General features: G+C 45.5%; 1 protein-coding gene across 8 annotated transcripts in view; it reads left to right on the top strand.

Annotated features, from left to right (window-relative positions):
• Positions 1 to 3,008: 3,008 nt before the first annotated feature.
• Positions 3,009 to 17,954, top strand: part of U2SURP (U2 snRNP associated SURP domain containing) — an 84,292-nt gene continuing 69,346 nt past the window's right edge. For 5 of the 8 annotated variants that reach the window (XM_089780840.1, XM_075937664.2, XM_089780838.1 and 2 more), the window contains exon 1: positions 3,013 to 3,181. In XM_089780840.1, the coding sequence (XP_089636966.1) occupies positions 3,137 to 3,181 (45 nt within the window). In that variant the 5' untranslated portion in view covers positions 3,013 to 3,136. Of the gene's footprint in view, positions 3,182 to 17,954 lie in introns of all 8 variants that reach the window. The other 3 variants (XM_089780843.1, XM_089780842.1, XM_089780837.1) reach the window with 3 other exon arrangements.

Here is a 17,954-nt window from a genome sequence, read left to right as displayed (position 1 = left end):
CCAAGGGTTCTAAAAGAACTCAAATGGGAAATTGCTGAACTATTATCTGTGGTTTGTAACCTATCCCTTGAATTGGCTTCCGTACCTAATGACTGCAAGATAGCCAACATGACACCAATATTTAAAAAGGGCTCTAGAGGCGATCCTGGCAATTACAGACCGGTAAGTCTAACTTCAGTACCGGGCAAATTAGTCGAAACAATAGTAAAGAATAAAATTGTGAAGCATGTAGAAGAACATAATTTGTTGGACAAAAGTCAACATGGTTTCTGTAAAGGGAAATCCTGTCTTACTAATCTTTAGAGTTCTTTGAAGGGGTTAACAAACATGCGGACAAGGGGGATCCAGTAGATATAGTATACTTAGATTTTCAGAAAGCCTTTGACAAAGTCCCTCACCAAAGGCTCTTGTGTAAATTACATGGCCATGGGATAAGAGGGAAGGTCCTTTCTTGGATTGAGAACTGGTTAAAAGACAGGAAACAAAGGGTAGGAATAAATTGTACATTTTCAGAATGGAGAGGGGTAACTAGTGGTGTCCCCCAAGGGTCAGTCCTAGGACCAATCCTGTTCAACTTATTCATAAATGATCTGGAGAAAGGGGTAAGCAGTGAGGTGGTAAAGTTTGCAGATGATACCAAACTGTTTAGGATAGTCAAGACAGAAGCAGACTGTGAGGGACTCCAAGAAGATCTCACCAAACTGAGTGATTGGGCAACAAAATGGCAAATGATATTTAATGTGGATAAGTGTAAAGTAATGCACATCAGGAAAAATAACCCCAACTATATGTACAGTATGATGGGGGATAATTTGGCTATGACAAATCAGGAAAGAGATCTTGGAGTTATTGTGGACAGTTCTCTGAAAACTTCCACACAGTGTGCAGCGGCAGTCAAAAAGGCAAATAGGATGCTAGGAATTATTAAGAAAGGGATAGAAAATAAGACCCAGAATATCTTATTGCCCCTTTATAAAACTATGGTACGCTCACATCTTGAATACTGTGTACAGATGTGGTCTCCTCACCTCAAAAAAGATATTTTGGCCTTGGAAAGGGTTCAGAAAAGGGCAACTACAATGATTAGGGGTTTGGAATGGGTCCCATATGAGGAGAGGTTAAAGCAAGTGGGACTTTTCAGTTTAGAAAAGAGGAGACAGAGGGGGGATATGATAGAGGTATATAAAATCATGAGTGGTGTGGAGAGGGTGGATAAAGAAAAGTTATTTATTAGTTCCCTAATTAGAAGAACTAGAGGACATCAAATGAAATTAATGGGTAGCAGGTTTAAAACTAATACAAGAAAGTTCTTCACACAGCGTGTAGTCAACCTGTGGAACTCCTTGCCAGAGGAGGCTGTGAAGGCTAGGATTATAATAGAGTTTAAAGAGAAGCTAGATAATTTCATGGAGGTTAGGTCCATAAAAGGCTATTAGCCAGGGGATAAAATGGTGTCCTTGTTCTCTGTTTGTCAGAGGCTGGAGAGGGATGGCAGGAGACAAATCGCTTGCCTCTCTGGGTCACCTGGTGCTGGCCACTGTCGGCAGACAGGATATTGGGCTAGATGGACCTTTGGTCTGACCCAGTACGGCCGTTCTTATGCCCTTTATGCTGTCATCCATTTTCTTCTTTTTGCTATTTTTGTCCTTGCCTTCTTCCCTAAATATTAAGGTGCATTTGGCAAAGTCTCTTGTGTCCTTTCTCCACCCTGCTAGGGGTGTGCAGCAGCTAGAGAGACATGATGACTGTTTTAAAACAGCTGGTGTGTCTCTCTAGCCGCGGAGGGTGAGAGGTGGGAGGACTTCACATGCTCCCCACCCCCACTCCCTGTTTGGCTTGGGGAGCGGCAGGGCGGCTGCGGGCTGGATCCACTGACTTGGAAGACTGGATCCAGCTCACATAGCGCCCTTTGCCCACCACTGGGCTAGAGAGACAGGCTGACTGCTTTAAACAGCCAGTGTTGTCTCTCCGGCAGCTGCACACTCTTGTGCGGCGAGGAGACTTCTCGGTGAGGCAGCATTGCGGCAGGTGAGGGGGGCAGGCTGGAGCTGATACATGTGCTGCCTTTCAAGCCAGCTCCCTATGTGCATGGGCTTCTGCGGACCCAACTCTGCAGGAGGCAGTGAGGAGGGACAGGCAGGAGCTGGGGGGAGCAGGCTTAAAAGCCATTTCACCTCAGCACCAGATCCATGGTGCCGCCTGCCCCGCCTCCTGAACTGCAGGGGAGGCTGCTGCCAGCGGCGGATTTAGGGCAGGGGGAGCGGGGCGGCTGCCCCGGGCCCCGTGCTTCCCGAGGCCCTGCACTTGAGCCTTGGCACGACAGTGCATGTGCTGGGTCAAAGGTGGGGGGAGGGGGCTGCGAAATGTTGCTACCCGGCCCCGTGGCACTCTCATCTGCCCCTGGCTGCTGCAAAGCAGCTTCTGCCTGTGGGGGTCCGAGCTCCCTGTGGAGGCTGCTCCACAGCCTTCTGAGCAGCCTGTCCTCAGCGAGCCTGGGCCTGCTGCAGGCAGAAGCTGCTCCGAGGCAGCAGCCTCTGTCTGCAGGGAGCTCGGACCCTCCCACAGCCAGGCTGCTCCACCACCCTGCCCTGCTGCCTCTGTATCAGAGGCAGCAGGGCGGCAGGCAGCCGGTGAGGTGAGCTGGTTTTTAAACTGGCTCCTCTTGTGAAGCAGCTCGGCCTCCCACCTGACCAAGAGGCAGCAGCGGCGGTGGCAGGGGGCGGGGCTGGGAGTGCCCTGGGACTTCCGAAGAGTCGGGTGTCGCTAAGTGTTCATGCGGTTACACAGCCCCGCGGCCACACGCTACCGCCCCCGCCTCCAACCCCGCACTCTGACACCCCTGCCGGCGCTCGCCGCTGCCTATTTGCCGCCGGCGTGACCCCGGCGCTAAACTCGCGTCAGTGGCGAGGGAGCCAGGCCCCCTGGAGCCAGCCACTCGGGGCGGGGCTGGCAGCGCGCGCAGCACCCTCCCTCCTGCCGCGCGGCGCCAGCCGCAGCAGCCCAGCCGACCGAATCGCTGGCTCAGCCATCGATTCGCCGCACTTCCTCCTCCCCGCCTCAGCGCGGCCAGTCTCCTTCCCTTTACAATCGGTGCTCGATTCTTCGCCGCCAGGGCTGAGCTGGGGAGAGAAGCAAGATGGCGGACAAAACGCCAGGCGGGTCGCAGAAAGCCAGTGCGAAGGTGAGGCCGCCCCGCGGGCCCTGCAAACGGCGCCGCTGCCTGGGGCCCGCGCGGGGCAGGGGCGGGAGCGGCATCCATGCCCCGGAGGCGTCAGGCCGTGCTGGGCGCTCGGACCCGGCCGCGCAGGCCGTGCGGCCTGCTCCGTCCCGCCCGGCCGCGGCGTTACTGCGGGCTGCTGGCGGCGGAATGGATGGGGCGGCGGGCAAGGGCTGGGGCAGGGAGGTCGGGCCCAGTGTTTCTCCTACTGCTTGTCCAGCATCGGGGTGCGTGTGTAAGGCCTGTGGGATGCGCCCCCCCCCCCCCACTGCACCATGAGCCCTCGGGTCCCTTCCCTGCACCCTCTGCTGGCACCGCGTCCCCCCTCCCGAGCGGGAATAGTCGTTGGGGCAGAGCGGGGCAAAGATGCAGCCTTGCTCCTCTGGGTTCGCCCCCTCTCAGCGCTGCATATTCGGGGGGTTGGGATCGGTGTGTCCCCCGTTACCTGGATACTCATTGCTTCTTTGCTCATTGGGATGGATTTTGCCTTATTTTTTGTTTCCCTGAAACAGTCTCAGTAGCTTTCCCGGGCCTTGCTTGAAAACATTATTTTTAAAGCGTCTGGCGCTGGTGATGAGTAGTTTTAAGTTTCAGTTCCAGATTGAAAACATTTTCCCTATTCTATCTGTTTTATGTTTTAATTATTTGTTATAATGTGTGTGTGTGTGGGGGGGGGGGGTGAGGGCAAGCGATTCAGGTGTTCTTAGGCCATCTTCCCATTACCATTTGTGCCAGCAAAACTTAATGTTGCTCAAGGGTGTGAAAGTTTTGCCAGCTTAAATGGTAGTGTGCACCATTGGTGGGATAACTTCTCCTGATACAGCTACTGCTGCTCATTGATATGGTTTTATGTCAATTGAAGAGCTCTCATTCCCTTTGCCATAATGTGGCTACACAAGCCAGTGTATAGTGGCTCAACTGCATTGGTTCATCTGTACTGTAAGTTCACTAGTGTAGATGTAGCTAGAGACTCTGGAGAAATGGACAGACTTGTCCTAAATCCCATGCATTTTTCTAGTGTCTGATTCCTAATCCTGTGCTCAGATTACTAGGCATTTCCCCCACTAGATTGTTTGGCTTGACAACTTTTCAGTCATTCTTCCTCTCTGTTCCTAATTTCCATGGCTAACTTTATTTCCTGTAGTACTGGAATAAGCCAGTATTTTCTGTAGTCCTGCAGCAGCATTTGCACAGATCCTGTGTGATTAGATAGCCATTGCACTTGTACGATTGAGGCCTAAATACTCTATCCTCTTGACTCAAAAGTCTAGAAATGTTTGGAATTGATATTTTTGGGGTAGTGGTTGGAAATTAGGAAGAGGTTGTTGTTATATTAAGCCTCAGTCTGGCAGACACATGCATGTGCTTAACTTGATTCACATAGGTGGTCCCATTTTTTAGTTTGGAAATATTTATACCTGTTTGGCTATTGTTTCCCAATTGTGGATTAAAAACTTGTAGTTAACTTGAGGTTGATTTTTCTGTTTCCATGGCCTGGTTCTCTCTTTTGATTGAAAACATTGATGTTTTTCTTTGGTGAGCCAAGTTTATTTTCCATAATTAACATTACCAAGGATAGCGAGGTCCAAGTCAAAACTGTATGGTAGCCACTGGTTAGTTTGTTTAAAGCCACACACAAAATCTGCATTTGGCAAGAGTGGATGCTTAGGAGTAATATCCAGATGTGGGAGAACCATTAATTCCTGCGTCTCCCACAAAAGTGAGGAATTAGTAAGGACTCTAGTCTACTCCCAGGGTTGAATGCTTTTTAGCATCTGACAATGATCCTAGACATAGTTAAGCAATAAATTATCTCATACTCAATAATGTTGCTGGTATTAGGCTATGACTACACTGTGGACCTTATAATGGTACGGCTGTACCATTATAAAGCTGCACTGCTGTCAGGTCTCCTGTGTAGCTGCTCTATGCTGGCAGGAGATTAAAGCACCCTCCCAATAAACAGGAGTAGATAGGTCAGCGTGAGAGTATCTTCTAGTGACATAGAGCTGTGTACACTAGTGCTTGTCTTGGTGAAACATTGGTTTGGGGTGTATTTTTTCACAAAAGTAATTAACAAAAATGTTGCTTAGAAGAGTGCAATTGTAGACAAAGCCTTAGAATGGCTAGCCAGTAACTGTATGTAGTTCTTCCTAGCAGCTGACTATTCAGCCTTCCCAGGAGGAAGGGTCATGGACCAGGAATAGGATATGGGACTTGGAGGACCAGGATTCTGTTTCCATTGCTACTTAATACATAAATTATTTAACCTCTTAACTTTTCAGATGAAATGTGCTATATGTACGTATTAAATACCTATTGTCTCCCATCACTGGAATGTTGTGTTTTTTTCCATTGATCCATATCACTTATAGACCTGAATAAGAATTAGTAGTAGTTTCTTCTGAAACACATGACATTTGAATTTATTACTGTACTGCTCTACTCCTAACAGTGTAAAAGCAAGTGCTGCTGTGAAAAGTTGGCTTAGCAACTGGAGGAACTTTGTTTTAAAGTGCCTGGATAATGATTTACACCAATTCAGAGGAGTGACTTTGTTCACAACGTATCAGCAAGCGTGCACTGAGTAGATCAGTGGTGGGTAAACTGCAGCTCAGGAACTGTATGCGGCCCACTGGGGCTCCACTTGTGGCCTGAAGACCCTTTATCTGCTCCCTTCCCCCACATGCTTCATACACTGGAGCCCCATATTTTCTATTCTTCTCACCTCTTTCTTTCTCTCCCTCCCAGCACTTTCTGAAATGTGAATCACCTGATTGACGCTTCATCTCTGCTCCTTTTCCTTCCTCTCCCTTCTTTTTTTGCAGCTGTTCAATTTCTGGGAGGGAGTGGGAGGAGCACATATGGAACACAGATCAGGCGATTTGCACACCCCGAAAGTGCTGGGAAGGAGGGAAGAGTTGTAGGAAGTAGGGATGTCAATGTGTGAACAACTGCATGATTAACCGATAAGCCTGGGCTACAGTAGCCAGTACTAGAGGCTGCAAGGAGGGAGGGGAGCTGTTGCTGGTGAGGAGCTGGCTTTAAGCAGGCTCCCCACGAGCACTGGTGGATCTGCCTGCATTCCTCTTCTCCCCCCCCCCCCCATGCTGCTGCCTCTGATAGAGAGGCAGCAGCATGGAGCGTGAGGGGGGCAGGCGGGAGCCAATATGCACATGGAGCTGGCTTTCAGGTAGGCTCCCCTTGCATGCTAGCTCCATGGACCCACCTACCCCCCCTTCTTGGTGTCGTCTACAGAGGCAGTGGGAGGCCAGGGCAGGCAGAAGCCAATGCTGGGGGGAACTGGCTTAAAACACGGTTCCCCCCAGCACCAGCTCTGCGGTGCTGCCTGACCCTCCTTCCCCCTGCCTTGTGCTGCTGCATCTCTAAGTCAGTAGTGCCTGGGGGGAGAGGGTAGGAGAGGCTGCCGTGAAGCAGCCTCTGTCTGTGGTGGCCAGGCTCACCTGATACAGAGGCAGAAGTATGGAATGGCAGCAGACCCTGTCCTTGGGGGAGTCTGAGCTCCCTGTGGACAGAGGGTGCTCTGCAACAGCAGCCCGTGTGTGTGTGGAAGGGGGTGGAGACAAAGGCTGCAATGTGGGGTGGTAGACGGAGCCGGTTGGTATGGGAAACTGGTTTTTAACTGACTCCCTTCACGGACCAGCTCCCGCCTGCCGCCCCATGCTGCTGCCTTTGATAGCACATTGGCTGCTGGTCCTGCCTTTGGGAACTATCGAATAGTGGTATAACTGCTAAAATTTCATCTGGTTACATGACTATTCAATTACACGCTATTTAACTTCCCTAATAGGAAGTGTGCAGCTTCGATGCCGAGTGTGTGAGAGGTGCATGGGATAGTGGCAGAGGGGGTGGAGGGATGGGGTCGCAGGTGGAGCCCCAGTGGAATGTGGGTTGCTACAGCCCACTGAGGTGAAAGAGGGCCATTCATACAGCCCCCATCTCTATTTTTGGTTGCTCATCACTGGTTTAGATGGTTTTACTCCGGAACTAAAATTTATTAAGACTGGGATAACGGAGTGATTTTTGAGATGCCTGTGCCATGACAGTAGCATCTCCTTCAGAAGTTAGGCATCTATCTTTATTTCTGGGGTCAAGAAAGATTGCAAGAAAATGAGGTAGAATAGTGCTTGATCCAGTCACATATTGTTTCTTTAGTCAGTGTCTCTTGAAGTGTCTTTCAAATTTCGATAAGATCAGCAACGCAGCAGAATTTCTCTTAAAGTTTGTTTAAGGCTATGGATATAGCCTTCAGCCTACTGAGCATATCTTCTACATTTATCTTTATTCCAACATTAGATATTTTGGATGAGATACTTCTATTTTATCATGGCTTTCTTCACAAAGTTGTATGAAGATAGGCCAATTCTTAATAAATTGTTCAAAACAGTCAGCCCCAGAACATCTGGAGGGAGAGTTAGTTTGAATCCTCCTGCTCTCTTCAGTGAAGCTGAAGCAAAATGGTTGTCAACAAAAGTATTTTGCGACTTCACAACATTTTCTTTTATTCTTGGAGAAGACGCATTTAAGTCTTTGTCTAAAAGATATATTAAATGAGCACTGCAGTCATGTTGTTAAGGAACATCCTTCTGTTTCTTCTAAGTTTCTTCATCTTTGCCATGTTTGCAGCATTATCTCTGTCAAAACTGCATGTGACAGTTCAATTTTTGGTCACAGTATATTACAGCTTTCACTGCCACTTTTTAAAAATATTCTATTGTGTGGCTCGATGTATCTATTATTTCTGAAAGATATGCAACCCCATCATCTATTGTCATACAGGCACATGTTATTGGATTATTGTGTACAGTGCTCACCCAGCAAGGCTTAAACTGGCAAACTTCCTCTCAGTATTGCTTGCACACTGTTCAAATTCCTTCTCATATGCTGCATCTTGCAACCTTCCACCAAAGTTTGCTCTACCAGGTGGAGTGGAGCCTGATTATTGAAGTAATGGAGTTATTACAAAGTTCTTATTTACAGTGCACAAAAGAGAATTTGTGGAATAAATGAATTGAGCAATGATTTCATGGATGTTATCTTTTTGGTATATGCTGGTTCTTACTACAAACCCATTCATGGGGGTGGTTTTATGGATGATTTAAATCCTTTGCTTGCTACTGACACTCTTGTTCTCTAAAATATGTTTAGTTATGGCACATTTAGCAGTAGTGCTAATGGATGACTCCAAAGTTATTGCAGATAGTCAAAGTATCTTATGGTTAAAGGGGATCTTGAAACAAAATTAAAAAATGATTAGAATACCCATTCTTCTCAGTTGTTCTCACTCTGTTATTCAGTTAATCATTTACATTTTTCGACAAGGATGCAGATCCGATTCTAGATTGTCAAAAAAGCTAAGACTGAATGCACTTACTTTAGGAGCAAGCCCCATTGAACTCACTGGCACTTCCGTTTTTTGAGGAAAAACAAGTATAGAATAGGATTCCCTTGAGAGAGCTGACTTATGCTGAAGTAAAATCGTGACCAACTTCTGGCATCACTCGTATGGTCTGTGGTCATGATTAGGGATGTGAAGGACTAGTCAACTATCTGATAAGCAAAGGGCCCCTCTTTGCTGCCTCTATCAGAAAGAGGGGGAAAGAGGATGGGGTACTTCAAAGCAGCAGCACTGCTTGAAACCTGGGGCCAGACTGCGGGTTGCATGCTGCATTTCAAAGCGACAGCACTGCACAGAGCCTGGGGTCAGCTGGGGAGTCCCTAGCTGACTCTGGGCTCCACACAGTGCTTTTGTCTTTGAAACTACACTTCAAAGGCAGAGGTGCCTTATCGACTAATCAAATAGTCAATGCAAAATCCATCAACTATTCGATTAGTCGATATTTAATATCCCTAATCATGATGTTCCAAAATAAGGGGCATGTATTATGTAATGTAAAATAAAAAAAATGACATCCAGTGGCAACTGGCAACTCTAGATTTCTCTAACTGAAGCTTTCTGTACTGTGTATTTGGGTGATAGTCTAAACCTAGTTAATTTAATTAAGCTATAAGGATTAGCTAAAATAAACTTTTTCTAGCAACATCCAACATAGCAAACAGTTTGAGAATTTACTTGTTAAATCACTTATTAAAAGACATAGTCTTGAAGAATGATCCATCACAAGGTGAATTATTTAAGTTACTAACCCAATTGATCCAAATTGTTCATACATATACACAACATATTCTCCCAGTAAGCAGTTTTCCTTATGATTTTTAATTCTTGCAACTAGGCCGTGCATCATCTTCTCACACTACTTACACTTGACATGTTTTCCTTTTTCACCCAGGGAAGGAATTTCTTCAAAATATTCCCAGATAGTCTTTCTTACTCAGAAGCCATGGCAGTTTTTCTGTGTGTGTGTGTGTGTGGGGGGGGGGGGTGCGAGGGGGGAGAAGAGAGAGAGAGAGAGAGGCTGTGAGTGTACTGAACAGAATAATATTTTGCTCTTTTCTTTCCAGTCCACTCCCCTGTTCCTTTATACCTTTTCAAACCAAAGAGCCAAATTACATCAAAATTTGGAAGAAGTGGTCAACAACGAGCCGTATCAGAATGCCCATTTGCATGACTGAAAATATATATAACTTAATATTAATAATTGACATGATTAATAATAGCATAAATAAAACATTGTACTCAGAGACTTTATTTAATGGGACTTCACCCTCAACAGCAGTAGCAGTCTGTGGATGTGGGGGTGCAGGAGTCAGGATTGGCGTTTGTAAGGGGCTCAGGGCAGAGGCTTGGTGTGTGGGAGGTGCAGGAGGCAGGACAGGTGCAGGAGGCAGGACAGGTTGCTAAGGATGGAAAGTAGAGTATGTGGGGGGCGGCTCAGGGGCCAGATTACTTATCTGGCCAGGGATACGCTGCTGCAGCGGCGGATTTGGGGCAGGGCGAGCAGGGCGGCTGCCCCGTGCCCCGCGCTTGCAGATGCCCCGTGCATGCGCCGTGTCAAAGGGGGGGGCCCCGTGAAATTGTGCTGCCCGGGGCCCCGTGGCAATCTCATCCGCCCCTGGACTGCTGCACCGGGGCAGCAATGGCTGGATGAGGGGCTAGACCAGGATAGCGGCAGCCATATTGTGGCCTTTCATCCTACCCATGTTGCAGCAGGAAGGGGTCTGCCATGAACACTGTCTGCGGCCAGATGAAGGCCTGACTGCGGGGCCAGCCCCAGGATCAGGGCCGGCGACAGGATGCCATGGCCAGATGGGGCCTGGCCCCAACTGAGGCTTTGTTGACTAGGCTGCTGTGGCTGGAGCTCAAGCTGGACCGTTGCAGAAGTCACAGGGCTGCCAAGTCTGGGCCATAGGATATGCCCCAGGAGCACAGTGGTTGGCCATAGGATATGCCCCAGGAGCACAGTGGGGTGACTGTGGCCAGATGGGGGCATCTGCTTCCTCCAGTTCCTCTCACTATCCCGGCTGGGAGTGCGCACAGATCCCCTACAGCATGCTCTTATGTACTTAAAAACTTATGTTGTTATGTTTTTAAAATTTTGAATTTTTCATTTTAATTTAAAAAGTTGCATGTATTTTGGGAATAACAAAAGAGTGATATTTGATTGAGTACTGAGCCATAGGTTGCTGACCCCTGCTTTATACTCTGCCTACTTTCATATACATTGTCTGACTTTAAGACGGTGTCTTAACTAATTCCTCAGCCTTGCTTGGCCCACCTTCACCAGCACATAAGCATAGATCAGCAACTGTCATATTCAACCTGTGTCATTTCACATGTGACTCCAGTCTGTTGTGAAACAGAAACTGAAAACCCAGAACGTTCAAGAAGCAAGAGTTGGTAGTTCTTCTGGATAGATTAGAGCCATTAATTCATTTTTATGAGACTAAGTGTAAGTTTATCATGTTTGTGATGAAATTTAATTTTAATTTTTTTAAAGGGGAGAGAAATTTAGTCTTTTATTGTCTTAAAAAAACCAAAAAAGTCCATTTTTTTCTAAAATGCTTCATTGATTTTTATCTACCCTGCTGTGAGCAATAGTATAACCATCAAGAATCTTGTCAATTTTATGCTATGACTTAAAGTTCCTTCTTTGTTTATTGCCCCTTTATCTGCTCAGTGGATGCCACAGGAGTGAGAAGATCTAATTGTAAAAACAAGCCGAATATTTTTGTGTGTGTGTTGTGAGCTTTCTGTTTCTTTTGCAGTAGAAGAAAGCATCCACCTGAAGAACATAAGAATGGTCATATTGGGCCATGTCTGAACCAGTTGTCTAGCTAAACGAGTATATTGTCTTCCAGCTGTAGCCACACATTTTAACATCCCTACATCGTATGGTTGGGGTCCTGACCATCCTGGACAAAAGTCATTTTCTGTGAATTTAGCTAATTGTTTTTTAAAACTCAGTTATAATTGTGGCCTTCACAACATTCCCTTGGCAACAATTTTCACAGATTGACTGTGTGTTATCTGAAGTGTTTCCTTATATTTGTTTTAAATCAGTTAATTTCAGTGGTGACCCCTGGTTCTTTTGCTATAGAAGGGATAGATATTTTCTTTTTTTTTCTCCATACCATTCCTGATTTTCTAGATCCTCCACCTTATTCCACACTTAATCTCTTCTCTCTTAAGGTGCTGAGTCCCAGTATTTTAATCACTTGTTCCATAACCCTAATAATTTGTATTCTTCTCTGTACTTTTTTTTTTCAATTCTAATGTATTTTTGAGATGGGGTGACCAGAACTGCATGTAGTATTCAAAGAGTGGATGTATCATCTTAACTATCCCTTTTCTAATGGTTCCTGACATTTATTTTTTTGACTGCCACTTCCCACTGAACAGATGGTGTCAGAATACTATCCACTATGATTCCAAGATCTGTCTCATGCGTGGTAACAGCTACTCTAGATCCCAGCACTTTTTTTTATAGTTGGGATTATGCCTCTTGTGCTTGTCTACATGTATTTATTGTGTCATTGTTTTGCCCAGTCATTCAGTTTTGTGAGATTCCTTTGTGACTCTTAGCAGTTTGGACTAGGGATGTAATAGTGTAGTAGATTAAGTGATCAGCAAAAACTTATAGGTTAATGCTATAGACCACAACTCTTTTTCCCCCTCCCTGCCAGCAATTTTTTTAGTAAGCTGGCCAGCAGCCCAGCTCAGTCCTGGCTTGCATCAGGTCAGAGACCTACTTCCACTGCTGCTCTGCATTTGGGGCAGGCAGACTGGCTCAGTTCTGGCTTCCGCTGGGTCCAGGAGCTCAGTCCACCTCCCTCCCCCCACCAGGACAGAAGCTGCTGCCTTTGTATCAGAGGCAGCAGCACAGGGCGACAAGCAGCTAATTTGTGAGAGGGACTAGTTTTTAAACTGGCTCCCCTCATGGACCAGCACCTTCTTGGCACTCATGGCAATGCAGAGTGACAGGGGGTCCTCAGGAGTAGGGCTGGAGCATGCTGACTACTGGCCCCACTCCTGGGGACTATAGAATAGTCAAGTAATGGATAAGAATTCATGAGGTTAAATGACTATTCAATTAACCAATATTTAACATCCTTATTTTGGAATCTGCAAACTTAGACATCCCACTGTTTATCCCTTTTTCATATAATTTAGGAATATGCTTAATGTCACTGGTCCCAGTACAGATTCTTGAGGGAACCCCCACCCCTAGTATTTATTGTTTTCTATTTTGAAAATGGACCTTTTATTTCTACCCTTTGTTTCCTAACCTTACTGGTACATGAGAAGACCTTCTTATCCCATGACTCTTTGCTTCAGAGCCTATTGCGAGGGCCTTTGACAAAAGCTTTCTGAAAATCCAAGTATGCAATAGCCACTGGATCTCCCATGGCAACTTGTTTGTTGTCCCTCTGAGGGTACGTCCACACAAGTGTTATTTTGGAATAATGGACATTATTTCAAAATAACATAGTGCGTGTTTACACAGCAAGCTGTTATTTTGAAATAATTTTGAGATGGAGGACTTCTTACTCCAACTCCTGTAACCCTCATTTCACAGGAGTTAGGAAAGTCCAGGGAAGAGTGTTGTTGTTTTTTTTTTCTTCAACTTTCTGCTGTGTAGACAGCACCATAAAGCCCAATTAAGCTATTTCAACTTCAGCTACACAATTGATGTAACTGAAGTTATGTATCTTATTTTGACTTTTGCCTTGCAGTGTAGACATGCCCTAAGAGAATTCTAATAGAATTGCAAGGCATGATTTCTTTTTACAAAAGCCATGTTGATACTTTCCAAAATATTGTGTTCATGTATGTGCCTGATAATTCTGTTCTTTTAGTATAGTTGCAGTTGTTTTGCCTGGTACTGAAGTTAGGCTTATCAAACTGTAATTGTCAGGATTGTCTCTGGTGCCTCTCTTAAAAATTGGCAATAAAAGTTGATTTATGAGAGAGTCTACATGTCACAGTTAATATTTCTGCAATTTCATATTTAAGTTCCTTCAGAACTCTTGGGTGAATACTATCTAGTCCTGGTGACTTACTGTTGTTTAATTTGTCAGTTTGTTTGCAAACTTCGTCTATTGACATCTCGATCTGGGACAGTTTCTCAGATTTGTCACCTAATAAAATGGCTCAGGTATTGGAATTGCCTCATATCTGTAGTTACAGTGAAGACTGATACAGAGAAATTCATATAGCTTCTCTAAAACTGCCTTGTCTTTCCTGAGTGCTCCTTTAGCAGTTCAGTCATCTAATGACCCCACTGCTTGAACATCAGGCTTTCTGCTTTTGATGTGCTTAAAAAGTCCTGTTAGATTTGTCTTGCTATTTGTCCTTCAAATTCTTTTTGTCTTGCCTAATTATATTTTACACTTGACTTGCTAGAGTATGTTCCTTCATGTTTTTGTCAGTAAGATTTGGCTTTCAATTTTTAAAGGATTCTTTTTTGCCTGTTGCTGCCTTTTTTTGTTGGTTAGCAAAGGTAGCATTTTTTGGTCCTCTTCCTGGTTTTTTTTAATGTGTATAGTTTGAATCTCAGGAATGGTGTTTACCTGCAGCATGCAGGCATTTCACCCTTGTGACTGTTCCTTTAAATTTCCATTGAACTAGCTTTCTTGTTCTTGTGTCATTTCCATTTTTGAAGGTAAATGTTACTGTTCTGGTTTTCTTTGTTGTTTTCCTCCCTTCAAAGACGTTAAATATAATTACACTATGGTTGCTGTTATTGAGGCTTTGGCTATATTTACTATTTGGATCAGATATTGTGCCCCACTTAGGACAACATCAGGAATGATTTCTCCCTTGTGGGTTCCTGGGCTAGCTGCTCTAAGAAGCAGTCATTAATCATGTCTAGAAATTTTATCTTGCCATCCTATCGTGAGGTGACACACACCTATCAAAATAGGGATAGTTGAAATCTCCTATTATTGTTGGGTTTTCTGTTTTTGTAGCTTCTCTTCTCGGACAGAGTATTTCACAGTCATGGTGGTTGCTACTATATACTAGTAATACTGCATTCTTACATTTAATCATGGAATTTCTATCCATAAAGATTGTGGTAGTTGGGTTAATTCCAGTTTTTTACTATACTTGATTCTATTTTCTTTCACAGATAGAGCCCTCTCCCACCAATGCAACCTACTTTGTCATTCCTATTTATTTTATTTAGGGATGTAAAATCCCATTTCAAAAAGTTAACCAGTTAAATGTTAACTGGTTAACCATGATTCCCACAGACGGGGGATCCTCTGCCTGCAGTGCGGTGGGTGGGCTGAAACAGCTAGCCCTCCAGGCCACGGATTAATCAGGCCAATAGTGTTGCACAGAGGGTGAGAGGCTGTTCCAGCCTGGCTGGGTTGCCAGTAAACTGCTTACCCAGTAAGCATCACCCAATAGATTGGTTAACTACATAATAGAGACATAATAGAGACTCTCTGATCACCCTCTTATTGCTAATATGCCTGTAGAAACCTTTCTTGTTACCCTTCACATCCCTTGCTAGCTGCAATTCCAATTGCGCTTTTGCCTTCTTGATAACTCCCTTGCATTCTCGAGCAGTATATTTATACTCCTCCCAAATCATTTGTCCAAGTTTCCACTTCTTGTAAGCTTCCTTTTTGTGTTTAAGCTCACCAAGGATTTCCCCAGTAAGCCAATCTGGTCACCTAACGTATTTACTTTTCTTACTCCACATCAGGATGGTTTCTTCCTATGCCTTTAATAAGACTTCTTTAAAATACTGTCAGCTCCTCTGGACTCCTTTCCCCTTCATGTAAGCATCCCAGGGAATCTTGCCCATCAGTTCTCTGAGGGAGTCAAAGTCTGCTCTTCTGACGTCCATTTTGCTACTCTCCTTTCTTCCTTTGATCAGGATCCTGAAATCTACTATCTCATGATCACTGCTTCCCAGGTTGTCACCCACCTCTACTTCCCCTACTAGTTCCTCCCTGTTTGTGAGCATCAGATCAAGCTGTGCATGGCGCCTGGTTGGTTCCTTCAGCACTTTTACCGAAAAGTTATCCCCAACATTCTCCAAAAACTTCCAGGATTGTCTGTGTACTGTTGTATTGGTCTCCCAACAGATGTCAGGGTGATTAAAGTTGCCCATGAGAACCAGGGCCTGCTGGAAGCTTATCTCAGTTATTTGAAGAAAGCCTCATCTACCTCATCCACCTGATCCGGCGGTCTATAGCAGACACCAACCACAACACCACCTCTGTTGCTTCCATCTTTAAACTTAACCCACAGACTCTCAACAGGGTTTTCTTCCTCTATATGCTAGAGGTCTGAGCAATCATACTGCTCTCTTACATACAATGCAACTCCTCCTCCTTTTCTCCCCTGCTTGTTCTTCCTGAACAGTTTATATCTTTCCATTACAGTGCTCCAGTCATGCGAGTCATCCCACCAAGTCTCTGTTATCCCCAGGGCTCGCCAAGCTGCGGCGAGCCCAGCTCGCCAGCTGCATAGTTAAGCACCCTGCGCATGCGCTGACCACGCTGCACGGCTGGGCCAGCTTGTAATCTACTCGCCACGGGTGAGTAGATTACATTAATTGTCGAGCCCTGGTTATCCCGATCAAATCGTAGTTCTTTGACTGGGCCAGGGCTTCTAATTCTCCCCAGGCTTCTTGCATTTGTATACAAACACCTTAGATAATCAGTCGATTGCCCTACCTTCTCCATTCGAATCAGGGTCCTCCTTTGTTGCTTGTTCCTCCTTGTGTTTCTTCCTGGTATCCAACCTTCTCACTTACCTCAGGGCTTTGGTCAGAGTCCCCCAACAAACCTAGTTTAAAGCCCTCCTCACTAGGTTTGCAAGCCTGCTCGTGCATTTGCTCTTTCCTCTCTCGATTAGGTGGATGCCATCTCTCCCTAACAATACTTGTGCCTGGAACAGAGTCCCATGGTCGAAGAAACCAAAGCCCTCTCTCCGACACCACCTGCACAGCCATGCATTCACTTCCTCAATTCGACGATCCCTACCTGGACCTTTTCCTTCAACAGAGGATGGACGAGAACACCACTTGCGCTTCAGATTCCTTGAACTGTCTCCCCAGATCTATATAATCTTCATTGACCTCCTCAAGGTCATTCTTGGCCGTATCGTTAGTTCCTACATGGAAAAGGAGGAAGGGATAGTGATCCAAAGGTCTGATCAACATAACATTTTTATGTAGGCATGGCCTCAGACAGTGAGGAAGAAGAAAAGGCACTAAACTATGAGAGAAAGTTAACACTACTGGCTAGTTTAATTGATGCTTTTTAGAAGTGTGGCAGTAGTGTATAAAGGTCAAGCAAGGACAGTTTCCAGTGGGTACTTGTAAAGCTGTGAGCAGCAGCAGGGGCAGAAACTAGAGTTATTCGTGGGAGAACAGTACTTGACAAATCTTGCTAGAAGGGTAGTATAGGACTAACTCTTTCTCTTTGTAGCAGCCGGGAACAACTGGAGGGGATTAGTGTGTCATATTTATTAGACATCTATAAGTAGAATCTGATACATAAGCTGGAGTCCAAAACGGGTTCTTCAGAAGAAATTCCATCCTCCTACTGGTATTTAGGTTTGGTTTCTTTTCTAGCACATTGCTGTTGCATCTGTTGGTGGAACACCGTACATACCCTCTGGTTTTTTACATTTCATCTGTCTAGTTTGTTTGTCTAGCAAATTTATAAAAATTACTTGATCTCTCTCAACTGTCTTTCAAACAATTGTATACAACAGGGCTATGCAACATGCGGCCTGTGGGCCACATGCAGCCTGTAGCTTGTTTGTTTGCGGCCCGTGGTGGGGTTTGGGTTTATGCTCAACATGTGGCCCGCGGTTGGGATCTTTTGAACATGGCCTCTACTGGGAACATGCTCCAGAACGGCGAGGCATCTCCCAGACGGGGTGATCATTGAAAGACGCAAGTGGACAGGCTGGCTGAAACAGACGGGTACAGGGTGTCGGCATTTCTAGCCGTCAGGGAGGAGGTGCTAGGAGTGCTGGGGCATTGTGGGAAGTGCTGGCTGCTTAATCTTGTGGGCAGAGCCTGAGAGGTGCTGACTGGCTCTCACTGGCCACTTAAAGCTTAATCTTTGTATTCATGCCAGTCAGTGTGAAACAAGCTATTTGCATATATTTGCATGCATGTGCAACCCCACTTAAGTTGTGGCCCTCTGCATGTGCTGTGAGTATCATTGTGGCATCCGGGACTTCCAAAGTTGAGGAGCCTTGATATAATACGGTATTGTTCTCTGTAACTTTACAGCTGTGGCTATGCCTATACTACCGACTCTGCACTATTGTCAGATGTGA

Source organism: Pelodiscus sinensis, chromosome 10 (genome assembly GCF_052426305.1).
Source record: "Pelodiscus sinensis isolate ZL-2025 chromosome 10, ASM5242630v1, whole genome shotgun sequence".
In the NCBI taxonomy this organism is placed as follows: Eukaryota; Metazoa; Chordata; order Testudines; family Trionychidae; genus Pelodiscus; species Pelodiscus sinensis.
This window is presented reverse-complemented; position numbering and strand designations above follow the sequence as displayed.